Source organism: Triplophysa dalaica, chromosome 4 (assembly GCF_015846415.1).
Source record: "Triplophysa dalaica isolate WHDGS20190420 chromosome 4, ASM1584641v1, whole genome shotgun sequence".
NCBI lineage: Eukaryota > Metazoa > Chordata > Actinopteri > Cypriniformes > Nemacheilidae > Triplophysa > Triplophysa dalaica.
In genome coordinates this window covers 26,145,072-26,172,426 of record NC_079545.1, presented here as the reverse complement: position 1 = coordinate 26,172,426, position 27,355 = coordinate 26,145,072, and the positions used below count along the sequence as shown (strand labels likewise).

Below are 27,355 nucleotides of genomic sequence, written 5' to 3'. Positions count from 1 at the left end.
GGGACACTGATGCGTATGGTGGTAGAGGTGCGGATCACAACAAAATATATTTTTTGAACAAAGACTATACTGGGCAATTCCAGCGTTTTGGACATGACATTTTGCGTTATGGACGTGACATAAAAATGCTCTGAGAATGAACTTATATTGATTATATTGAACCATCTGTTTATATTTTACTGAACCTGAGACTAAACATCATTTAAAACATATATTTACATATATTTAAAACAAGGGAGATAACATGCGTTATGGAGGTGACAAAAAAGGACGCGTTTTTTGGGAGATGGTAAACTTTGTAGGATTTCTATAAAAAAACTCATGCACTAAAAGTAAAACAACTGCTTTTCAAATTTGAAGAGAGATCTCACATGGGTATTTGAACCACCAAATGTTAAAAAATCTGTGCTGTTACCATAGTAAAAACCTCTGGTACATTTTTTCGTGGTAAGGTTGACATTTTCACGGAATAGCCCCACTGTGCTTTGGCTTAATTTGTTGGGGTAAAACTTTTGTGTTTTGCGCGATGAAGAAAGTGGTTACCATTATATGTGACACAGTATGACACAGGAACTAAATGTAATGTACCTTGTGAAATAATAAAATAAATATCCAACATGAATGGCTCAGTGTTATTTTGGTATTCCAACAGGAGGGTTTGACATTTTCTCAGTGACTTTTAAAATCAAGTCTATTTCAGAGTAAGGTTTATTCTGCAAAAGAGAGATGGACTACATATAAACACTTAAAAAACGTTAAAACTGAGTACAGCTGTCCAAAAAAAGGGGGAAATACAGCATACAGTATTGCCCCCCCCCCCGCTATACTGCATTTGTGGCACCACTTGAATGGGTCACTATTTAAAGAAGTGCCAGATTTGTCATTTATCAATGTTATCTGGGCTTCTAAGGGAATTTTGACTTGTGAGAAAAGATATGCTCATCAATGAGAATTAATATTTTCTGACTAGATTAATTCCCCCCAATTTAGTTTGGATAGTTTATCATGCCAGCATGGCACATTGTGAATGATTCATTTTGATATGCTTCTTAAATGAGCGACTAAATAAGGCTGTGTAGAAATTATTCACCAGAACATTAGAGCAATTTAAACAAAATCAGATTTTTGTAAATGCATTTTTATGTTCAAAGTTTTAGGAGCAAGGTTTTTTATAATATCAAAACTACACCTATTCCATACAATGAAATGCATAATCATCACAGGCTATCGAGGTTAAGGTATGGTTTTACAATTTATAAACAAGTTATATATTAGTTTATGATGTTGTGTAAAAATCTTTTTTAATTTATTTTTTAGAATAACCATGGTTCCTTCTGCCCCAACAAAAAAACTTGAACTTCTGTAAAGGAAGTTATACACATACTTTAAACGGGAAGCTGAACCGGTAGTGAGAAGTCTTGGAGAATTTCATTATAATAAACACATCACCACCTTTTGTTGATTCACCCTCTTGTTGCTTTGTAGATTAACAGACTGTAAAACTGAATTGTTGTGCTGAATGCACATCAAAGCCACTCCCTAAATAGTAATACAGTTCTATCATATTTATTATTATGCAAGTATAAAAATACGTACGTTAACTGTTTATAAGCTAGTGAACTCAAGGAAGTGCAAGAAAATAAACTGGCCAAAGAAGCAGTTTATGCACAATAAAATGCACATAGAGGTAGGTTCGCCTTTTGGGAGCTTATTGTTTTCACTTCATCATACATATCCATTTTGTCTGTATCTTATTGCATATTACCAGCGTTGTTTACATCTTCTGAAGCGGTCTATACTCTACCAAAATAATATAGCACAATAACAAAGATATATCAGCGCCTAATCAGAATGTTGCTTTCATTTCTTTTAAACTAAACTCAGAAAGTTTGGTTGAATTTATTGACAGCATCTTTGCCTCTGGTGTGTACCTCCAGAGAACCTAATTTCTGTTTCTCATAATAAACAGGCTGATGTATAAAGATGCAGATCTTCTGAACCCCCATCCACAGGGATAATGATGGCATGTTTTTCAAAAAGAGCACCAGGCAAAACAAAAAGGAAAACAGAAAAACCTCTCCGGAACATCTTACAAATCACCTAGCCCCAAAGCCTAGTCAAAACACACTTAAAACTGATCAAAAGGATTTTACTCGTTGGAAACTTCTTTATTGCACTGACATTTATGAATGTATAGAGGTGAATTTGAGCACCACCATAGACTCGCATCTGGAATAAAGGGGAACAAGTGATACAAAGAAAACACAAGGTACAAAAAAAAGTCATAGCCACATGAGCGACATTTAAGCTGGTCAGCATTGCCAAGATATTTTGCGAAGATATCTCTATCCTTGTTTTGAACATCTCTGTGTGACGGCATTTCTTACAGAATCTCTGCAGGAATTTTTCGTTCAATTACATTCTGCATGTGTGAAAATATCCTAGTAAATGTCAAAAGGTAAATAAGGTGGGATGCTGTACGCCATGATTCCCTTGAAGCAGGAGATCTGGAGTCCCGGGCTACTTTGAAAGATATATTGAGGCTTATGCTCCTCGCTCACTTTCAGGTCACTGGAATATTGGAAATCAGCACAGAGCCGCCTCACAGCTTCACCCGTAGCCTGTGTGGACATCTAAGACCATTTGAAGTGCATGCCTTTAAAAAGTTGCCTAGTTGTTATTAGCATATAACCTTAAAAAACATTGGCCGGGTTTTTACTACAGTGTACAAATGCTTTATAAAAAAGAAATAGCTAATAACAAATAGAAACCATGGACGATTATTGGAATATACAAACCTATATTATTATTATTAGTTACTAATTATTTTTTGAAAAAACTAAACGTTAAATGCACTTTGACACGTGAAAGCTTCCTATTGTTTTAGGGAGGTGCTAGTACCTGGCTTGACTGTCAGGAAATACAGGAAGTAGGAGATTGCAGGTCACTCGAATCAATGTTGTGACATTACAACCGAAGTTGGCAGAAGGAAAATGGTTCAAAGCACTGTCAAATATAAAGTACTTCCAAGCGACGCACAAGATGTAAACGAGAGCGACTTTGCAGAAGAGGACGATGACGAAATTACTATACATTTTCAGGCGTAAGTTAAAAATGAAAGTAATCTTTGTTTGACGCCTGTTGTGCAAGTGACATTCGATTTAGCAACAAAATATGCTTATTTCTTCTCGATAAAGTATATTGTTTCTGCTTTCCGTGTGAGTGCTTAAAGTTGTGCAGCAGGTGCGCTGACGCGTTATACGGACGCAACGATACAGATGAAAGAAGCCGCACTGAAATGTCATCCTACCGGGCATGCGCACATCAACGTTACGTCATTCTTTAGAGCAGTTAAATCATACTATCTTTTACGACAGTCTACGTTAAATCATTCTACATATTTATTTATACTGGTAGGGCAATTTGATAGGGTATTTTGCGCTGCAATGAATCCTACAGGTGTATTTTATACTGGTAGAATAACCTGGTGCGGTATTTACGCAGTAAACTCACTCTGTGTATTTTAAACCGGTAGGACAAGGGTAGGCTACTTTGCATTGTAAAATCATCACTGTTACTTATGACCGACTTGTTATATACTGTAATCGAGACATCAAAAAGTCTTTGTCTGTTTGAAATGTTACGAACAGAAATTTGAACAGTTGTTGTATAAAAAAACAGCAAAACATTGACTTTAGGTTTGACAGAAAATGCCAAATTAGATTTTTCAAATGTTTGCATTTGTTTATCTCATTATATTTTACAGGCCCTTCAACCAGCAAAGAGGGAGAAGAAAAAGGGACACGTATATCAGGGTCATGGTGGCCCTGATTCTTCTAGGAATAGTTTGTGGATTTATGGTGTTTGAGTGGAATGGGTATTGGTCTGAGGAACATGAGCATGATCACCACTATAACCAAGATATTGATAATGACGACAGTGACCATAATCACAAAGAGGGAGATGATCATCATAACCACCAGAGTCACACCCATGAGCACAGTGAACCTCTGTACCACCAAGCTGCTGTCATTACAGACTCAGGCAAGACCCCGTTAAGCGGCGGTTACACTTGAATTTGCACATGCGAAATTCGTTCGGACGGTGCTGCGGAAATGGGCGGGAACAGGATATGACACGCACAATCACATAAAATTACACGTATCGCTGTTTAAACTTTACCATCCGCTCCTATTTCTATTGCCACTGCAAACCAAGCCTTTTCTCTTTTTATTTATTTGTTAAAGTTGTGTTGTACAAAGCACTGCTACAATGAGCGATTCCTCCAATTTGGAATTGTTTGTACCGAGAGGTCACGCTATGACATTTTGACCTTCTGTTGGTCTCACGCACTCACGTGACACAAATTCGCAGGTCAGACTTCACCAAACTTGAACTTTGCTAAGCAGCAAAATGCAAAATATTTCCACACGGACTTGGGTTTCAGGTCTGTCACATTCGCATGCGTATGAATGGAAGTCAATGAAGGGAAAATTCAAGTGTGTCCGCGGCTTTAGACTTTAGATGTAACAGTATAATGATATAATCGTAATTCAAATATTATATATTTATATATATATAAATTAATATTTATTAATATTATAGTATTATTTCAGAGGAAGAATACGGATTTATATTTTAGGAACTATACATTTATTAATATCTTGATGAAGTGTGTTGTGGTTAATTTACAGAAGTCTGCTCTAGGATGGGTAAAGAGCTTCTGGAGGCGAGAGGAAATGTGGTAGATGCTGCGATTGCCGCTTTACTTTGCCTTGGAATTGTCCACCCACACACTGCAGGATTAGGTCAGTAAAGTATTATTTCATTTTTGTATTTTTCTAGGAATCAAATATTTTATTGGTGCTGTCTTTATTAGCAATGATAAGTCCACTGCTATATGACAAACACAATTCATCAGTTTTTAGTCCTTTTTTAGCACTGGTGTAATTTCCTGGGTTGAATACATATCTTTCAATTAAAGAAAATCCTATTTTAGGCATAGTTCACCCAAAAATGAAAATTCTGCATCATATACCCACCCTCAAGTTCTTCTAAACCTGCCTAAATTCCGTTGTTGTCCTTAACAGAACATTTATATTTACATTTATATCTAATATCCTGGAAATGGAGAAAAACAAAAATTACATATTTTACCTTTCCCTTATTGCTTTTCTCTTTTCAAAATATTTAACATTCACATATTTACATATTGTATATACTTTGTATATTGTGGAGGGCTATATGAGACCAGTTTTACTGTGCTTATGCTTTTTGTTGGCCTTTATGTTTTTCCAATTGCTTCTATTGTTTACCTTGTAAATCGCTTTGGATGAAAGCGTCTGCTAAATGACTAAATGTAAATGTAACACAAAAGATATGCGAAGAATGTTTGTAGGGAAACAGTTCTGGGGCACTGTTGACTTCCATAGTAGTAATGGTTTCCCACATAAATCAAAATATCTTCTTTTGTGTTCAACAAAACAAAGACATACATACAGTGTTGGAACAACTTGAGGATGAGTAAATAATGACAGAATTTTATTTTTGGGTCAACTATCCTTTCACGATAGTTCAACGTATTAACATGTTGCATAAACTCTTATAGTTAAAATAGATGAATATGAAGTTCTATCACAACATATCACAAAGAAAATTAGTCTCTAGAAAGAAAACACAAATCTATTTCCTCTCCCCAGAAAACTTCTTTATAAATATTTTTGCAATTCATTTTAAAGTGCATATTGTCAATCTTGAAACCTTCATGGATGTGCCTTTCACAAGGTTTTCTGAAAGGGCAAAATGTTATAAACATTTTATCAAGGTTGCCGAATGATTATTTTTCTTCTTTTCTTTAAGGTGGAGCGTTTTCAGCTATTTTGTACAACCACACTCTGAAATCATTTAAAGCAATACATGATACTTCTCAAAAATTGCCTGCTTATGCAGCTCCCTCGCTGTTGCAGGGCCTCAGATTATTACATTCTAACTACGGACATTTAGAATGGAGTGCGCTTTTCGAAGGCGCTGCAAAACTTGCAAAAAATTTCAGTATCGATGGAATCCTCTCCAGGGCTTTGGAAACCCACAAAGACAAAATACTCCAGTCAAAATTGTGTGATGTGTTTTGCCATGCAGATGGCCGCGTGAAATCAGAGGGAGCAGATGTCGCCAATGGGAAGCTATCGGAACTTTTGCTGAGCGTCGGGCAAAATGTCTCCCATTTCTCAGAAATGCTGGCCGTAAAATTGGCTCAAGACATTTCTGATGCCGAGAGACCCGCTTTTCTTGCTGCTGCTCGGGCCGGGACTGCAGAAATCAATGAACCCCTTATTGTGAAACAGGAGAAATACACCATTCTGTCAGTCCCCTCCCAGCTCAAAGGCATAATGGTATCCAGGATATTAGATGCAGTCAGGGAGCAAAACCTCTCTTTTCAGAACAATGGAGAACTTAATGACACTGCCTCTTACAATGCTCTCTTAAATTTGGCAAACGAATTCTTCAACACGAGTCAGAATCATTCTAACCTAAGAGAGCTATTGGCATTAAACACATCATGCAGTCACATAGGGATCCTTGATAGTCACAACAATTTTATAGTCATCTCTACCTCGCTCAACAGCACGTGGGGATCTGGGCAATACTTACCCCAAAGTGGAGTAATTCTCAGTGATTTTACCTCAGACATCACTCAGCTACCTTATTTTAGTTTTCCTCTAGTTGTGAAGATAGATGAGGAAGATGATGGTCACAGTGATACTGGGCATGAAGAAGAGGAACATGAGATGCAGTTGGTTGCTGTGACTGGAGGTCTTTCTGCTCTCTTTCAGTCTGTGGTTATGATAAGGAACCTGCTTGACTTTGACTTGTCTGCTCTGGAAACTGTGAACAGCCCTCTTCTCTATATAGAGCAGAGAGAGCCCAACTTTCTGTCTGGCTGCATGTCTGTTGTCACAAATAGCTTTGTGCTTTCAGAGGGAAATGGACAGCTACAGGAGGTGGGCGAATGTTCGGGACGCTTTTTGTCTATGCTACTGCAGCTGAAAGCAGGACATGTAGGAGTCTATGGTGCACCTATCACTGAGGTCCATGCTGATGGCATAGACTGAGGGAAGAACACCTCCGCACTGGGTGTTAAACACATTCGTATTGCCAGTGGAGAAATATGATCTAATATCCAATTATTGGCTTATTTCTTCACATACTATAATATATTGAAATGGCACTTAAAAACCCTGCTCGCCGCCTTGAGGACAACGTCCGAATGTGTATTCATTTTTCTGCTGTTTTAAACTTCAAATTCTCTCTCCCTGAGTGAAGACCGAAGAACTTTACCTTGAGTTTACATTTACATTTAGTCATTTAGCAGACGCTTTTATCTAAAGTGACTTACATAGAGTAAAATAAAGGTGAAGTAACAGATTCTTCTCAGCGATTCCATATGTGACCCTTGACCACAAAACCAATCTATAGTAGCGCGTGAACATTTGTAACATTAGTAATCGCCAAAAATACAGTGAATGGGTCAAAATGATCTATTATCGCAACTTTTTCAGTATTAGGATTTTTTTGCACCCTCAGATTCCAGAGTTAGTCCTAATAAACCATACATCTATAGAAAGCTTATTTATTCAGTTGTCAGATGATTTAAAAATCTCAATTTTGAAGACTGGTTTTGTTGCCCAGGGTCACATATAAGAACAATTTGGGTTCAGTAACTTTTTATGATCATATGAACCATTTTGCACTATAAAGGACCTTCTTCTATATAAGGTTTCTTTGAAACTTAAAGGTTGGAACCCTACAATCGAAAATGGTTGTTCTATGGCATTGTGTAGCATCTTTATTTTTGAGTATAGCAAAAATGTTAATGTATTTTTCAGATGTTTAATGTCTACTGTTTCCTTTTAAGATTTAATGACCATTAAAAAATGTTTTCTTTAAATGCCCTTTTATATATATATTTTTTCTTTACAGTGACTATTTTGTATTGATCTTTTTCTGTTTGATCCTGTAAAAGACTATAATGCGCACAAAAAGCATATAAGATGAATCGATATGATATTCAAAGGACTGCCACTTTGTTCCTCATGTGTCACAATCTGAACCCACTGTGAAATAAACCAGCACTGTGGCTTGAATATCACTTTAATAAAAATCAAGCATATACAAACACAGAGAGTTTTTGATCTAGTTTAGATTCATTTTAAATGTTTAATATCCTTGTAAGTGTAAGTGTGTGCTTCTACATGTTTGTTGCATACATCTTTAAGCTGTCTATTTTGGTTGTAATTTTTAATCTTTGCAAACATTGTAGATGATGTATATTTTGTCCATTGTGAATACTTTTGAAGATTTTTGATTGTAAAACATGTGATGGTCCATCTTGCTTGACCTGATTGGCCTGAATTGTCAGCTTTGTTTTAGTTCTCCTGTATTTGTTAATATGGTTGTTCACGCAGGAAGGAATTATTGAGCAAAATAGATACCTCATTATGTTTTTTAGAATCTCTCATAGTTGTTTAAAGCAGATGTGTAAATGTTTGAATTTTCAAATACGTCTGTCCCTGTTTAAACAGAGACGACTAAAATCATTTTTAGCTTTGTTCCTCAGGAAAGAATCATGGTTTTGTTTAAGCAAAACATTGTCTTGTTTTTGCGGTTTATTTAAGCATCCTGAGCAGTCTGATACAGCAATATTGGTAATATAATCATTATATTTTGCATTGTCTTTGATTAAATTTTTGAGTTTCCCTACAAAAATACTGTAACACTTTAATGCAAGATGATGAATGCATAAAATATTTGTCACGTTTTTTTTTTAAGATTTCACTATTGAATGCACTGAATTTTAAAAGCAAAAGTATCAAAATAAAAAAAATGAAAAAACAAAATATTGTTTGTATGTAAAACAACTATGGGTAGAATTGATTGTATTACAGTATATGATGGAACGTTTTCTGTTCCACCACTAAACTTGTGTCAGAGTTGTTGTTTGTCAGTGTTGCAATGAGCGTTGCTCATTCTTTAGACTTTTAAATTGCTGTCACTTTTGGGCTCTCCTTGGCCACAAACTATTGCATGCGTGTCTATGCGTGTCTTTATTGCAGTAAAACGTGCAACACAGTTCTATTGCTTTGAATAATGTTGGCTTGGTTGCTGTCAGTCTGAAATCCTGCTGAGCCACTTCCTTTGCAATACAGATTTTAATTATATCAAAACAGTTCCTGCAGATGATTTTAATATCACATTTTAATTACACTGTGAATTGTGACACAGTTAAAGAACATTTTGTTAATTTAAAAGAGTAGTTTCAACAGCTTTCATTAGCTTAGAAACCTTTACCTCAGTAAAGGTTTCTAAGGCCTCACCTCTACTCTTCATTTTCAAAGATGCGCTGCAAAATGAATCTCCATCTCACGGTTTCTCCCATCTCAGCGTGACATCTTTCATCCATTCCCGTTTAGACTGGAAAAAGCTTAAGATTTCTTTAACACGTGACAGAGACTTGGCGACACAGAGTAGAATTCTTTCAGAATGTCAGGTTTGAGGATGGCTGGATTTGTTTGTGGATGTGGGTGGATGTGTTTTGCTATAGATGAAATGTCTTTGTGTAGTATGTGTCCCATTAGTGTCCCATTAATGTGCAAATGAATAATTACTATTATTATTAAGTCATTTGTAAAAAAATATATGCTAAATATTCCTAATTCAGGCCATAGCATTCATTTTTTAAAACAGATTATTGCTTTGTTTCTGTTTAATAAAAGATTACGAGGCAGGCAGGCATAAATATGAACTCTTTTCAGAAGCTTACCTCGCAATAGTAGAATGATTGTATCTATTTCATATTGCCTGCAGGAGCCAGACAAAAGTGGTGGCACATTCAAGATGGTCAGCAATGAATATTCCACACACTAATAACATTTTTACTCTCCAACCACAGACTCTAAAATTGTACAGTGATTTTAAGTGAAACACTTTACACAAAAGTAACTGAGTAAATTTTAAAGCTGTGAAAGAAAAATAGACGGTTTAAATTGTGTAAATGTAAGTACAATTTTTTTAGTAAATTTGAGAAACTCAAATATTTATATTCAACAAAAGTATTAAGTGTATATTAAAAATCCAATTTGTTAATTAAATACTTATTATTTTTAATTAAATAAAAGTACATAATGTGTGTACATTTTGGGGAAATTTCGCATTTAAGAGAAATATCCTGGATTTCAATCCATTTTTTCATTTGTCCGAATTAAAAAATTAGTTTAATAATTTAAAAGATTTTATGAAGTTAATAAAACCATTTCTTATTGTGATATTTACAAAGCCACGTGAATTATTTTTTAGGGGGTATGATTCATGGTTAGGTTCATTGGTCAGGGAAAAATTATATAATCTGGTGATCAAAGACAATAAAAATGTGTTTGTTTTCAAGGTCAATAATGTAGTATTGTTCAGTATTTAGAAATTGTGTTGAAGAACAAACAATGGAACCACAATAACGGTACACTAAAATTCTTAATCATTTTCGAAAAATTAAAAATAATTTCTCTGAGATCGGTCTCAAGACAATTTTTTGATGGTCTTAGTATTGTCTTGGTCTCTCACACTTGGGGGTCTCGAGATTTTATTTCAAGTCCTGTCAAGACCACAACTGTGGGAATTACACTAAATTGCTGGTACATTGTCTGATTTATGTTAACATCATTCATGTGATTGGATGTAAAACTGGCTTTAAAATTCACCTTATTTGATTCTTCTGTTATTTTTTTCATACTCTTCCTGGTAAAATGAGAATGGGAGATTGTCTTAAAGAAATCTGTCAACAAAATGAATACACACAATATCCGAGATGTGATTGCAAAAAAGTATACTTACGAGATCTTTTATTTTTATTTTATATCATCTGATGCGATGTTGATTTTGTATAAATGTTCAATAAACCTTGAGTTTATAAGTAACTTAAATTTTGTTATATTTTTGCTATTCCCAAACAAATCTAGAACAAATCTGTTTTTTTTTCTGCATTTCTGAGCAACACACAGCTTTTTTGCTATTGATTAGATAAAAAAGCAATACATCTAATTAAGTCATTAAATGTTTTTTTTTGAAGGTCACAGACCTAAATATACTTTTTTTTCATGTTTAGTTGTTGGAATTTTTACCTGCACAAAAATGTCCATATGTTTTAGTAGGTGGGTGATACAATATGAAACATAAAACATCCTTCGAATACATTTCTGCACAATAAATCACCCAAGTTACTTCTATTATTATTTTATGACTTTTAGTGGATCCTTTGAATGAATTTTGAGAGTGCTGGTCCTTGTCTCGATTTTGGTCTCAGCCTGCCTTAGTCTTGGCCCCACAAAGTCTCGGTTCTGGTGGTCTCGACTACACTATTCTCTAGCAAGAGGAATTAAAGAACCAGATTTAATACCGAAAAAATAAAACGTTTATTTGCTTTATCATTTGCTTTGATTTAAAATGTATCCCTCTGACCTGATCCTTACTAGGTAAATACAACAGGAAATATGAGGTTATTATCTGTGGTTTCTTAATAAAACCTGTTCTTGGCAATTGGACACGTTCCTAAACCCTCTATAAATCGACAATCAGCTATGCTGCAAAGGCAATACAATGCAATCCAAAGTACAATCAGACATTCCACTTAGAACAACTATACTATACATTTACATGTACACATGACTTAATCATAACTATACCTATATTTAAAAAAAAAATGTAAAGTATCACATTTTTGTGTCTCAGTGCAAAAGATGTTTAGAAAGAAAGGAAAACTAAAAAAGCAATGCCCTTGATATAGCCATGAAAAAAACAATTCTTCCTTTGCATCTTATAAACACAATAAAACATTTGGTCATTTCAGTGCCAGAAAACAATGAATAAATTACATGACACATTTTTCAATTTTACAGTCACTGTCAAGTAGCAGCAGACTTTTAAATAATGCACTAATAACAGTGCATCGCTGTACTGACACGAACCATTCCAAGATACTTACAATGCAAACGATATTAACAATAATAGTAATCCAAATAACAATGATCAAAAACTTGTACATTTAGGTGTATGTGTGTTTCAGTCGAAAGTTATATACAGTGCATCAGTAAGTTCTCTGGCTTTGTTTTCCGTGTTTGTATATTCCAAAGGAGATGAAAGGCAAAAAAAGTCAACTTTGCTAAACTCTGAGCATCATCAGCTGGTGCATATGCTGTTAATGGTAATAATAGCTGGGTCCACCAATCCCATCTCCTCGTGCTCATTGACACAGAGCTGGTATCCGCAGCCTCGCCGTCGTTTCAGGGGAGTGACTTTCACGTCGGGTTTGGCACGGGGAGGCAGAAGGAAGCCGACGCTTCCTGCGATCAGCATGTGCCAGATGCTGTGGATGTAGAAGTAGTTCTCTTCCGTCTCCACGAAGGCGTACAGGGCCACTGCCGATGTGGCGATGGTGGTGCCAGGAAACAGGAAAAACACCCAGCGCTTCCAGGTTGGTGGGTAACAGCGGCGCCGACGGATGGTGCGCACAGTCTGAAGGACACAAAGCAGAAGGCACGTTTAGGCACGAGTAGGCAAAACAACACAGGCACAAGGAGAAAGAAGCATTGATAAATGGGAAGCACAGACCCGTAGAGACACTCTGATGATCGTAAGCCACTGTTGGGGCTTGGATCCAAATGCACACACTTATAATGTTGGACATACAATTTACAGACTTCATAGAAATTCAATTCTGCACCCTCTAGAGATCCTGATATTTATGAACACTCTAAAGCTGTCCTTGCACACTCAGCACACACAAGCTTTACATCGCTCATGCTGGAATGAATCTCATTATACTGTTTTAAATCTATCAGCACAGCAGACCATACAGAGATGTATTCAGATCTAGTCTAAGAGGGCAATACTACATGTATTTGTGTGTAAAATACATCATATCTTTAAAGTGATAGTTACACCACAAAAATCAAAATTCTTTTGTTATTTTAAATCTTTTGCAGAACACAAGAAAATATATCTTGAAGAAGGTTGGTTCCCTTTGATTTGCATTGGTTTTGTGTTCAAATAATAGAAGTCAATGGGGACCTTGTGTTTTGGTTACCTTTTGTGTTTTGCAGAAGAAAAAAGGTTTAAAATGTCAAGAGAATGAGTAAATGATGGCAGAATTTTTGTTGTTTCTTGTTTTATAGTTGAAAATTTTAATCTGACTATAGCCTCATTCTTTATATCATTCTTTAACTAACAGCGCACATATAATTTAATTCTCACCTTTTCTCCATCTGTCATGACATTGTAATTGTAAAGTGGGACTAGTCAACTATACAACTGCTGTAGACTAGTTCTTTTCCCCAGGTTATAATTTTACTTGTATGCATTATACTCAGAGCAGATTTTTAATATCTCATTACAGCACAGTATTGAAAGCATGGAATTGAAGTGTCTATTTATATTTCATAGACACTTCAGAAGCCATGATTCTACATTGCTGCTTCGGTCCAACTGGAAAACGTTCAGCAGTCAATCAAACAAACTTGTGGATTCTGATGACTCAGTCACATCACTGCTGCATAGAGAACACTCTGGGTCCTCAGAGACTATTCCAATCCTATATTCACCCAGATTACTAATTGTGTTCCAGCTTTAGTGCAGCTTCCAGGGAAATTTCAGCACATACAGTAAGTTTGTGAAACTTTATTCTTGTCTGAAGATGTCTTAGTAAATCCTCAAACCATAATAGTTTTTCAAACAATTCAAGGAGTACATACTAAATCTTCCTTTTTTTGACCTTTTTTCTGTTCAAGCAGCCTTGGCAATTGCTGTACACACATGTTTGATTATACACAACTATACACTTTTTCTTTCAATGTACGAGGACATTTTTATAGATTGCACTGATGACACATCAGCAGAGATTCACTTCGGCCAGCTGTTGTTTACACTTACGCTCATTTATTGATTGTGTCAAGGTAGAAATGGGGTTCAGATTTAACACAAGGCAGGCATCAAATGCAAGTAATAATGCAAATAAAACATGTAATTTAACGTGGATTAATGCAAAGTTAGATAACCTAATTTAAAGCTACCTGACATTTGTATCTTAAATAAACTTTTGTGACAAGGAAACATTTTTTCTGTCAACCTTTCCTCAATCCACTTATGTAGACATCTGTGTGCAAACTCCTCCTCACAACACATAGTGTAACTCTTGATCAGGTATTCCCTAAATGTGTTTTATTCAATGAAGCTGACTCAAATATATAATTTACTGTCTAAGGCTACTGTTTGACGAGAAGGGTTTATGTCCAACACGCATCTTGTCCACATCCTCGAATAGTACTGACCGCTCCTGAAAAGCAATCACTTATTTAACCTCCTCTGAGGGACACTAATATATTTCAAAGCATTCCTCGCCAAATATAACTTCAGAAATTGATTAGATGATGCATGAATCAATGACGCCTGGACACTTGGCATGCAGGAACACAATAGGTCAGGCCTCACATCTAGTAACATGCTTTTGCAGCATTGTTTTGAGAGAAATACAAAAATTGAAACAAGCAATTTACCACTGCCTAAACTTTCACCAAGTGTGCTGCTATTCAACACAATAGTTTTTGTTTTTCCAAAAGTGATTCATCATTTTGCTCCTGTGATGCTGAATTGTGCATTGAACTTATGTCCTTACTAAATTGGCCTTTGGTCAAAATCTCAATTTACTAAGATTTGGTGGTCTAGTGGGTTAAACCACTGAACTGGTAAATCAAAGGTTGCTGGTTCGATCCCAGCAGCCACAACCAGTGTGTCCTTGAGCAAGACACTTTACTCCATGTTGCTCCAGGGGGATTGTCCCTGTAACAAGTGCACTGTAAGTCGCTTTGGATAAAATCGTCTGCCAAATGACTAAATGTAAATGTAAATTTGGAAATAATAAACTATAATTAATAGTACTATTTTAGGTTTCTTTATTACATTTACAGAATAAACAAAACATATGCACATCAAATAAACTGCACATGCAGTGTAGGCCTTGTTATCGTAATAAGTTTGACTGTAATTAACCTACAGTGTCTTTCACTTTTTATCCAAATGAGCCATAGAAAAAAACGGCTAAAATATTGTTGCTTATTAGCTCAAAATACAAACATGCCGCCTAGACTGAGAATACAAAATCCTTAAAGTAATATTGTACCTTTTGTAGTGTTATCTAAGTGTCCATAAGTGTCCAAAACTTTTAGGGTCACTGTATTGCTTCTGTGGGCCTATATGCGCAATATATTTTATAATGCACTGCAGATGCTATTCCTGCAATATCTTATGGGATATATATAGAGTAGTTAAAGCTCATAACAATAAAATATGTGACTCATGGATCACTGGGTACGGAACAGGGCCAAGAAAGATCACCACAGAGGAGACCACTGCTTTTTAAAGGGGTCATATGGCACGAATACGTGTATTTTTGTGTCTTTGGTGTGTTATAAGTTGCCCATGCATGTATTAGACACATAAAATTGCAAAAATTAAAGTGTCGGATCAAAAGATGCATTCTGTTTAATCGTGAATGTTCACCCAGACCTGCCTGAAACGCCAAGTCCCTGAATGATGCACTTTTTTCAACCGAAAATATGAAGTGTGGAACTGTGGACACTTCACGTTCTCAATGGTTGCAGTTTTGCGTACTTACTTTCGCTTAAACTGTCCTGCAGAGTGATAACACTAAAGTAATGCTGGGCAAAACATGTGCAAAACATGTGAAAACTACATTAATTGTACAATGTACAAGTTGATTTTTATTCACACGCATTGTGCCGTGCGATTGACGTCGTTTGCGCTCGTCTGGAAAACCGATACTTCGGGTTAGTATAAAATCGTTTAGTATTCCAGTTGGGACACTACCCTTCTAAAATGCATACACTATACGGTTGAGTGCATAGTACATAGGTCATTGTACATAGTATGTCATTAGGGACACAGGTCAAGTGTTCAAACTCATATTGCTGTTGTTATTGTATAAGTGATTCCTGTAGCTCAGCGGTAAGAGCATTGCGTTAACAACAAAAGGTTGTGTGTTCGATCCCAGGAGTTTGCAAATACCTGTGTATAAAGTATAGGATAATACAATGTATGTCGCTTTGGATAAAGACTTCTGCCAAATGCATAAAAAAAAGTGATGGAACTCAAACGTCAGATGTTCTCTGTAAATGTGAGAGACCAGACCCCATACCCCTGAATATTTGTCTCTCTCTCTCTCAACATTGCTTTGTCTCTCAATCGCTGTGGAGCTCTACACTTCTATTCATCTTCTCTGCTCTGCATGACTGATCTAATTTCAGCTCATCTATGTACATTCTACACGCAGAACTTAAAATAACACAACACAAGGAAAATAGAAGTCCTGAAATGGTAAACGCCCCGTAAACATACTGAGTGGATGTGGCATGTTTCAAGCTTGAGACATTGTAGCTCATTTCATCAGTGTAAAAAAGGATGTTAGAATCACACAGCGGGATGCTTTGTACTGAGTCTATGTGGGCCAGATTCTTGAGTGTTGAAATGATGTCAGTTGGCAGGTTTTAATTACACAGAGCCATTACGTGTCATGTAGATGATAGACATTTTTTTTACCAGTTATTCAATGTCACATTTTGTGCACAAAAATCAGAGTAATGTGTAGTTTTATTGGAGTTGCTCTGATTCAATTCGATTGAATCCGATTTGAAGGATACCTTTACAGTCAGGATTACTCCGGTTTCACACTGCACGCGTGAAGGCTGCTTTATGCTGGATGCATCCCTAAGTTCACGAAGTGGTGTGCAAAGCCTAAAAACGCATCCTGAAACGAATGAGGAGGATAAGAGCCAAGCAGGCACATGTGTACATGAACAATACAGACTCTTTGTCCAATACGTATAATAACATATGTGGTTTAATGTAAGTTTAATATGTGAGTTGTCAGGGGACTGTACTGCTTCTATTACCATATTTTTAACAGAAACATCATATTAGATCATTTAACTAATGTTCCTGTAATAAGACAATAGTAAATTTGTGGTTGTTATGATTTGTACTATAAATACAAATCTAAAACCATAGAAAAGTGTGCTGTTTGCACACAACGCAATGCTCAACTCACGCAGAGATACAAAGCATACACGAGCAGAAGAGAAAAAGAAAACCATTCAGCCACGTACTAAACTTCAATATAACTAAATGACAGGATGGTCTTTATCTGCATCTACTCTGTGCATTGAGTGGCACTAATGAATCGCTTTTTATTTACCATTATACACTTGTTTTTATGTCTGACAACAGAAAATGGAAATGAGAATGGCTTAATTTGGAACTCGGTTGTATTAAAATACAATACGTGACAGTTCAAAGACTAGAAGCGAAAGTGCCAAGTTCTGCCAACACTGTAAGCGCAAATGCGACGTAATGATGCTTTCTGTATGCTAATTAGTACGTCAAGAATTGATTCTGAATCGATAGTGAGGGACCAAAGATTCCCAAGCCTAAAACACACTATAGTATACTTTAATGTAAGGTTTCAAATACTGTAGTACCCAACTTCACTAGAATGAAATATTTTTTATATTGTAAATTGTATACTTTAATGCTTACTATATTAAGGTTAAAAATACTGTAGCACCTAATTTCACTATAATTAAATAATTATTATATTGTAAATACTATAGTATACTACAGTTTTTTATGGACAAATGTATTTACTATTTTACAGCAAAACATTGAAAATACAGAACTCAAAAGAATTGAAAAGGAAAAATAAAATGATTTGGCACAAATTTATCCATCTGTATGTAACATTAATGTCCTTTGTGATTTACCTGACTATTAATGTAATGAACTGCGCTTTTTATACTTGTGCAACAACTATTTGGCCTGTGCTACAAAACTTTAAGCCTCTTTATAAACAGGGCTATAAAAAAGGTAAATATACAGCCCTGTGTGCACAACCGCTATTCTGTTCTGAAACTGAGAAGATATACGTAAAAAGTGTATGTAGTACAGCTGGTGTTTAGCACAAAACCAAAGTATTTTATAAAGTAAGATGGTATATATTTTAAATGTAAATTAAATAAAAGTATTAATTTTGCATAAGGGTCACACGAGCGGTTGCACGTGAGTGTCCTCCGGTTCAGAGACATGATAGCATAGAGCTGATCATAGGATCATAAGCGCAAATCCGCTTAGAAAAAAACTGCACTCTTTTCAAGCTGAGAAGAGTTTATGGAGTATTTAATTGATGTTTTGATTGTCTAAGGAACATAAAAATCAGTTATTCAAACGGGAAATAATGCTCAAAGCTGTTGCAGAGCAGAATCACTCTATCCATATTTGATCATTTTCATATTGTTTCTCTTTTATCTTGAATTTGGAGCAGTTTTGTTCACCTTGTTGTAATTTTTTTTTCAAAGCCTCTGTTAATTTCCGACCCATGTAAACAATGTTATGTAAGAAAGCAATATTATCTGTTAATGAGGCCTAACGTTAACTTACAAAAAGAAAAGTTGTTTAAAGCCAAGGTTAAAGAGTGACACTTATTTAAACACGATTTAAATTGTGTATTTTTGTGTATCACGATCCTTATTGTGTATTTCGGAAGTCTGTTTGAAGTTCACCTGCTTAGAATGTTAAAAGAAATAGGAGATCTCTCCCAGCACTATATTTACCTAAGGTTATAAAATTAGATAGATAACATGGCATGGTTAAATAAAAAAGGGTACTTGGCTGAGTCTTAATTGAAATGGCTAGCAAGCGTGTGTGTTTTAATATTCCATTTGTTTAACAAAGTGCAGCGATCCATTTGCTTCTTTTCTATCTTTCGTCAATCTTTAAAAAGAAATCGCAGATTTCACACTGTAAATCCATCGCACAGCAACTCTTTTTCATTCTAAACAAAGGAAGTATGCCGATAAACGAACAACAGAACAACAGATGCTGCGTCCCAGATGCTGTATAACCACTTATGCATTTGCGTGTTATTGTAGTTTGTACAAGCGGAAACTGACGGTAATGCGGAGAACCGGATATTAAGTCACAGTGATATGCGACAAATAAAAGGGAGACAAGGGACGGACTATTATTTTAAATAGGAATTTCTCTGGATGTGCTCATTCTTGGGAACATTTGGGATAATGTAAGTGCACAACTGCGTGAAATATATCACACTGTGCATGTGATTTTTAGATATTTCATAACAAAATTCTACCATATTGTGCCTTTAAATGCAGCTTTGCCAGGCTGAAACCCTACAGGTTATTTTGAAAGGTGGAGGGGTCACTCGATATGTCTCACGCTCTCTGCAGTTTTCAGTTAATATTACATCAGCACATCATATAATGCTGCGCGTTCAAGGTACTGCAGTGGGGCGTTAAGTAACGATAAAATACACAGCATTATTTTCTGACTGTATATGAAGAGCAGCCAGCGCCAATAAGAGTTTGGCGCACTAAGAATACAGCACAAAAAGGACAATACAACATCTACACTATTTGTCATAACTGTTAGTGTTAAAACATGGACGATGGGATCTGTTGTCTTCAACTCCGCTGCTGATGCCCATCAATCAGACTGGAACGAGAAATCATTGCACAGCGACTGCACAGCCCTGTGTCACTGTTTAGAATGGCAATTTTCCCACGATTTACAAGTAGTTGGAAACATTTGAGATATTGTAAGTACTCAGCTGAACAAACTATAGAACACTAGCCCAGTGGTTTTTGGATATTTTACTGCAAAATTTATACAAACTGCACCTTTAATTACATTTAGATTTAAGTTAATGAAAATATGTGTTTTGCTTGCTGTGTGATAGACATGCTGACAGATGGTTTTATTAAAGTAATAGTTTGTAATGTTATACAGCCAAAATTAAGAGAACATTCTTATTTAATCAGCATTTTAGAAATATTGTGGCCTGTCCAGTCCCGTTTCTGTTCAATTTCAATAAAATCAAACCTTAGAAGTGACATAAAGTCATCCAGCAGCAATGTGAAAGACGAGTAATCGCATAAAAGAATTGGAACTTTTCCTAATTACATGTAGAAATATTACTGTTGTATTGCTTAAAAGTGAATATGAACTTCTGAGAAAATACAGAGCATCTTATTTTGTTATTTTGACTTGTTTCTCCAATTTTCATATTCATTTGTATTACACAACTTTGTATAGTCTTTCATTAATTACATCCCACCGTTACAATTACACAGCCTGGTTGTTATAAATGTAACATCAGCTAAATCAAGCTATAAATTGACTTGACACGGTAATGACTGCTAATGTCAAAGCTGTTTGAGGCGAAATTACATGGTTTAGGTCAAACATTATCTTAATAAATGAGCAAACAACAAAGTGCTAGAATGATTATTCCTGCTCTTCTCCCACTCTTTTCCAACACAATTTATTGTTGAGGCTCGACTGCTTTTTTTTTGAGGTAATAATCAAAGTTCTTCAATTTTATCTCCCCCAGTAGAAATTCACTGTTGACTCCTTTCTGCAAATGTAACCCCCGCAAGGGAGGACACAGTTGTTTCGTTTAATGTTCACTTGCCAAAGGCTCTCGCAAAAGACTTGCTTGTCCAACACCCATTATATTTTATCTTCTCACTTCAGGAAAAGCAATGTGGTCACGAGAGATATTAGCATAAAGTAAAAGCTGTCTGGTAATGGAACAGTGAGGGCATTTCCACTACTGACAGTCGAGAAACGTTTAATGCCATGACACTCTGTGCTAATGCTCCCTTTTCCTGCGTGCTCAGAATGAAAGGTTCAAACTCCAAATGCCTTTATAAATTATCCATATTGAAGAGGTGCTACAGAATATCAGGCCCGGCTCCAGATATGACATGAAAGGTGGGCTAAGGGATTTTCCTGGTGGGCAGGGGTGGGGTGTGGGGGTGGTGTAACTAAATTTATATTGTTTTTGTCCCAAAATATTTACTCAAACTATTTACAAAATAACTTAGCTTTTTGACTAATTCTTACGTGTTTAAATTGTATATTTTATTTTTACATTCTTATATATATATATATATATATATATATATTTAGCCTACACATTTTTCACAAAATGTATTAAAAATTTTAGTAAATTTTGATTTGATGTAAACATAAAAAAGAACTATTCACATAAAATATTCACAGCATTAACTTTCTGCTCATTTTAGAGAATTCTGTCACAAACGGATCTGTGTCAGTCCATTTGTTATTGCTTTTCCATGTGCTAAAAGTGAAACAAGAAATTCCTCTCGTGAAGCATTGTTTAGCGGAATGGTTTTAAAAACCATCTCCCGTCGGGTGAAACGTTAATATTTGATGTAGCGGGTGCTATAATTATTCATGTGTCATTTGGGGTGCGGATGCGGGTCGTGGGCTATGTATGCCTAAATCTGTCGACCGGGGAGGCCGGCATGCATACGTGTCTTTTGCATTTGCGTCGCGTGCATATATAATACGTCTGTCTGAGCGGCCAAAGCATCCGTTCCGGCCCCAAACGTTAGCAGGCCACCAGGAAAACTCGAGATATGCCAGATGGCCAGTCCACCCCTGCGTACAACTGATGAACAGCAGCCAGCTCAAGTGAGGACTAGATATATTATCACAATTTATATTAAACGTTTCAGCTCATCGTGCTCCTGGTCCCTGTTTTGCATTACACTTTATTTAGTCTTGATAGCAGCGTAGCTAACAATATTTTAGTGGATTCACTCTTGGTTGTCTCTCCCGAAACTCTGCCATATTGAGTTATTACATGTTTAAAAATGAATTAACCAGGAGTTTCTTATATTTTGTTTCTTGTTGCGTAAGAAAAGAAATGGCTTTGTCTACATAATGAAGATGTAATGGAGGTGCTGTTCGGATCGCAACATTTTTGTCGAACAGTTAGGGTTGGGAACGGAATTAAATTAGTGTTGCTGTCGGGTTGGGTGTTCTTTTAATTACTGCGGGTGCGAGTTTATAAAACAGGACCCGTGCAAGACTCTGACGCAGGGTCGCAGGAAAGAAAGTCGCGGTTCACGAATCCTCTCTCTCAACTGCAATGGGTGGAGGCAGGATGGGCAACGCTTCTGATAAGTTGGGCAAAGCCCACCCTGCACCCCGCCCCATGGAGCCGGGTCTGCAGTATATGTTGTCACTCAGTAGTCCTGTGGTGAGTACTGTATGTCAGTATGTTGTCATTTAGAAAACTAATGTCGACATTTAGATGGCGAAAACCGTCTTCCAGACTGAATACAATATAGAGATTATTTTTAGACACCAGGAACGTGTTTCATTCAAATTTAATGCATCTGAGAACAACAAAAATGTTTCAAAGCCCCTCAGGTACATTCTGTATTAAAAATAAACATAATTACAGTGATAAATGTAACTTTTTTTGTAAATTAGTTTACTTATAAAGTGCGCTTCCCACAAGCATGATTGTCCAAGTCATATTTACATGAATGCAAGAGAAAGCTGACAGAATAATATTTAGTCAAACCAAATTGTAAATTGTTCAGAATCAATAGTCAAATGAGAACTAAAATTAGTGGTAATATTTAAAATAATTTATTCATTTAATATTGTCTTAGTTTTCCCATTAATCAGCTTATCTGTGACAAATGCAGTCCAGTGTCTGTTAAATTAGAACAAAAATTGGAGTTAAAAAAAAGTCACCCAACATCAATGTGAAACACAAACAATTCAAAGACGCATAAAATGTATATAACAAATCTGCCAAACAAATTCATTTTTGAACGGATCCTAAAATACATTTTTAAAGAATATAATTTTTTGCAAATATTTGGTATTTGCAGAATTTAAGATCTGCAAACATCTCTATTGCAAGATACCAGTTGTTGTATACAAGCATACATGTCTTTGTTATCTACTTACAAAGCTGGGAAATGTGTTATAGCGTTCAAAAGCAAATAAATAAATGAAACTATTCTAACATAATCATCCGTAACAAACAACAACATCCCTATCTCATAACTCCAGCTCCATCATCTGTTAATTTTTTATGCTCTGTGATTGCCCGATCCATGTCTAGTATATTAACTGACTTGCTTTCTGGCATGTGTTATTGATGAATAAAACATTTAATAAGCTGTGTTACAGTGCTGTCTGGAAGACATGACCTCTATGCATGTGAGTAATACGTTCAGTTGTTGCTTACCCAGGCGATGGCCATGATGCCCAGAGCGAAAAGGCTGGGACCCAGCAGATTCCACAGGCCATGACGGTCCAGCTGCAAGGCCATGGACAGAGCCATTGCTCCCAGCAAGTATAGCACCTGGCAAAAAAAAGGGAAAAAAGGGAAAATATAAGACATGCCCAGGGGCGATAGTGAATCCCTGCCCAATTAGGGGCATCTTGCAGGGAGACAGAAAGCAAAGCAATGTGCTGCTAAAAATGCCCTTCTTGCTCTCCCTCTCTTTCTCTCTCTCTCTCCCTCTCTCTCTCTCTCTTCAAGTTTAGAACTGTTGTGACATGGGTGATTTGATTAGTGTCTGCAAACTGCAGAATTCAGCAAAAAACATTCACAGGCGTGCACACACACTCGCACACACACAATCACCTACTACATAAATAGAAACATGCTCCCTGGAGTAAAGATAGTTGCCCGTTCTTTGTTAGATACCTCTCATACAAAGGTCATCTAACTTTTTTGTTTCTAGATAACAAACCCTTCTTCACATTTTTTTCTCTCTCACTTTGATTGTTAAGTCATCTTTCTCTTCTTCTGTGATCATCTGACGAATAAAAAGAAAGCGCGCACACACGCACCTGAAGCTACCTATATTTACTTTGCTCCATACCCAGATGACACCATCATTATAGATAGACATGACAGACTGCTGACACTTATATTTTTACACTCCATGTAAGGTGTTTACGGGGGTGGACAAAAAATGTGCTCTCTTGCACATCTTGGAAAGCTCTGTTCTGGCAATAAAGTCCATGATTAAGTACTGGCCTCTATGAATCACAAAGAAGGAATTCATAGAAATCGATGACACAAGAAATATTCTGTATTTTAGGGACCCAGGGCTTTAATATGTTATTTGAGGCATCAGATGGTTCCATCAGTGGTTCCAAAAGTAAATGGATTGCTTTTGGTTAGCAATTCCTAATTTAGTGTTCTATTTTAACGATCTACTTTTAATAACGCACTTTTTAAATAACACAAAAATATTGCGCCACTGACTTTAGACCAGGTTTGACTTGGTCTATGGCGCAGTCTATTTTCAGTTCCTCCAAATAGCAACGCGCAACAATGTGCCTGAAAACACCTCTTTTTTTGCATGTGCAGACAAACTAGCGCAAATGCATTTGCTATTAAAACAACGCGTGGACAGGAAAATGAGAACTGCGTTGGTGCTGGAACTGAAATCTATTGCCATCACGTTTGCACATTTTCTAGCAGAGTAAGTAAACAGTCTAATTACACAATATCTTAGAAAACCAGAAATTATAGAAGTATTTTTGTGCTAGAGTACTACAGTATATCATTTTGCATTGAAGAAGACTTCAGTATTACACCTGAATACACTTTTGTAGCAGATAGGGATGGACAAACATATAAATGTCAACGCATGCGCTCTGAATGTAACTGTTTTTTTGCAACGGATTGATTTTTACCTGTTTGATGATGGATTTTAGTCTGGCCATGGCAATGACAGTGACCCATACAGACATAAGTGAGCCAAGGAAATCACAGAACTGAAGCACATCATACTCCATGATGCAGAAGACCACAATGCCTGGCTGGTCACAGGCATGATAAAACTGTTTAGAGGTTAAAGATAAAAACAAAAAAGTCAGAAGAAACACAAATATTACACTTTAAGCTAATTTTGTCATTATCAAAATATTGGGTTGGATACACACTATATTACAACAGATAGTCTATAGTTCTATGTTTGAACAATATTACCTGCTAGGCAGTTACAGTAGTAACTAAAATGTTTTGTGTTGGCCTCATTTAGGGCATATGATATTGATTTGTGAGCATTTCAATCCTAAGCATAAAACTCACAGTGGAGAAGAACATGGTGAAAATATAGACAGATGCCTCTAGCAGGTATTGACTGCGGATGGCGATGGTCACAGGTGGGACGAACATCAAATTGCTGAGACACAGGAGAAGAGTTGAGAGCAGCTGGAATCCGTACGAATATGCCTCAGTGTTGTCTGTGCAACCCCAGCCGTCCCAACCTAAAGGAGTGCACATTAGTTACAAAACTATAACATAATTCTGCAAACATACAAACTAGGCTGAGACTGAACAATTAAATTTCACCCCAAAGTGTACCCTTTAGCAACAAATAACTTTATACCTGAAGGATTCTATAAAGGGTTATATATGAATTATAATAGAGGGAACGTTCACCCAAAATGAAAAATCTTTCATCATTTACTAGCCCTCAAGTTGTTCCAAACCTGTATAAATCTTTTGTTCTGTTGAACACAAAGATAGATATTTGGAAGAATGTTAGCAACTGATATTTCTGGGACATCATTGGCTATTATAGTATATATTTATTTATATTTTTTGTTCTGTTGAACACACGATGAGATACTGTATTTTGAATAATGTAGTAAAACAAACAGTGTTAGGGCAGTTTTTGTACCTTTTGAATTTTTCCTACGGTAGTAAGTGGTGCCTCAGAAATATCAGGCCACACCCACATGAAGCCAGAGCTTCCCCTATCTGATCTTCTTTTTCCTTTTCATGGCCTCGTCTATTTGCATACACACGAAACCGACTTTTGTTACTATACACGCCAATTTTGTATGTGGTGCTGTAATTCTTCCACACAGAGATACAATAAAAACAGAGAAGACTTGGAGCATGCACATAAACATTGCGAGCTGATGACATCATAGTTTCAGAAAATATACGGACCGCTGTAAACACAAAAATGCAAGTGTGACATTTTCAGATCTCAGGCTCCCAGAACGCCGGATCCTTGTGGACAAAACACAGATACGATACAAAATCTTTACGTGTAAAAGCTAAGCGACTACGTTTGGATGGCCTCTAAGTTGCTAACATTTTTTTCTAAATAGCTTTGTTTGTGTTTAACAGAACAAAGAAATGTACACAGGTTTTCATGGCAGAATTTTAATTTCTGTGTGAACTATTCCTTTAAACCTCTTCTTTACTTGTGTGCTATGTTCCATCTCCTTTGTGTAAGGAGCATGCTAAAATGTAATCATTCAGTAATAATCAGTGAAATGTATCCCTTTTGTATTCTGAGTCAGCTATTGTACATAAGCCATTTGTTGAATGATCACTTGAAAATTATAAACACACAACACAGGCTCAACCAATCATGTAAGATTGGGGCGGGACAAAAATTTATGGAATACGAGTGTAGTGTTTAGTAACCTGTTTGAAATGGCCCAATTCAGCTGTATGTAAAATGTACTACGGTCTAGATCCTCAAAGAAAACTAATTGAGCTGAGCAAACGCACAGCTACACGCTCTGAAAAAGACATCACACAGAAATACACATGTGCTATCTTGCCCTCTCTTCACACACACATTATGTTCCTCATCTGTCAGTACTTGTAAACAGCTTCATAAATATAGATTGGATCCGGAATGCCTACTGTTATAGAAACACCATGAAGGAAATAGAATGCTGCACCTTTGACCTCTCAAAGAAAATGCCAGAAAACATTCCACAAATCTCTTTGATTACGAAGCCTTTATTAGTCAACGCCCTAAAACAAATATCCCGAGAGATCCTCAGATATCCTCAAAGTGACTGAAGTTCAAATGAGTGTTGGAAACCAAACACGTGAGAACAAAGAAATGCTAGGTATGCTTGCAGTGTCATGGCTATCGGCTGTTTGCTGAAAAATATTCATCAAAAGGGTACATTTGTCTATGCTAATGACAAAAGAAACTATGGGAAAGAATTGAAGGGGAGAGAGGGAACAAGGCACCACAGCCTAATGCGGCTCTAATTGAAAGGTTGTGATTAGCATATTTTGAAGGATCGTTGTATGTCCTGTAATTAAAAACCACTTGATTTGCGATCTTATAGTTATAAGGAGACGTGATTGGCACATGTGTAATTGAATCATTTAACAAGCCCATTAGGTCTGATTGGCATCTGACAGTACAGGAGAAAAATAATAATGGAATTATGAAATATTATTCTGATTAACATCATATTAAGCACAAAGTTAATAACACCTTGGGGGTGCAGGAATAGACTTCAATCATCCAGTAAAAAAATTACATGATTTTCTGTTCTTTTATCTACTTAACAAGGTTAATGGTTAGTGTGTGTTCACATCGCCAGC

The 27,355-nt window shown here is 36.2% G+C and overlaps 2 protein-coding genes across 2 annotated transcripts in view; one reads left to right on the top strand and one right to left on the bottom strand.

Annotated features, from left to right (window-relative positions):
* Window positions 1-2,929: 2,929 nt before the first annotated feature.
* On the top strand, window positions 2,930-8,887 carry si:ch73-337l15.2 (glutathione hydrolase 6). The gene is made up of 4 exons (XM_056746483.1): window positions 2,930-3,103; window positions 3,767-4,044; window positions 4,695-4,808; window positions 5,860-8,887. Exons 1-4 carry the CDS (start codon window positions 2,994-2,996, stop codon window positions 7,110-7,112), a joined length of 1,755 nt encoding a protein of 584 aa, XP_056602461.1. The 5' UTR covers window positions 2,930-2,993; the 3' UTR covers window positions 7,113-8,887.
* Window positions 8,888-11,438: 2,551 nt separating this feature from the next.
* The window catches only part of tmem8b (transmembrane protein 8B), a 120,232-nt gene continuing 104,315 nt past the window's right edge, over window positions 11,439-27,355 (bottom strand). The window contains exons 10-13 of the mRNA XM_056746407.1: window positions 25,073-25,251; window positions 24,676-24,822; window positions 23,210-23,326; window positions 11,439-12,561 (exon numbers count right to left, since the gene is read on the bottom strand). Of these exons, the coding sequence (XP_056602385.1) occupies window positions 12,226-12,561; window positions 23,210-23,326; window positions 24,676-24,822; window positions 25,073-25,251 (779 nt within the window). The 3' untranslated portion in view covers window positions 11,439-12,225. The remainder of the gene's footprint in view (window positions 12,562-23,209; window positions 23,327-24,675; window positions 24,823-25,072; window positions 25,252-27,355) is intronic.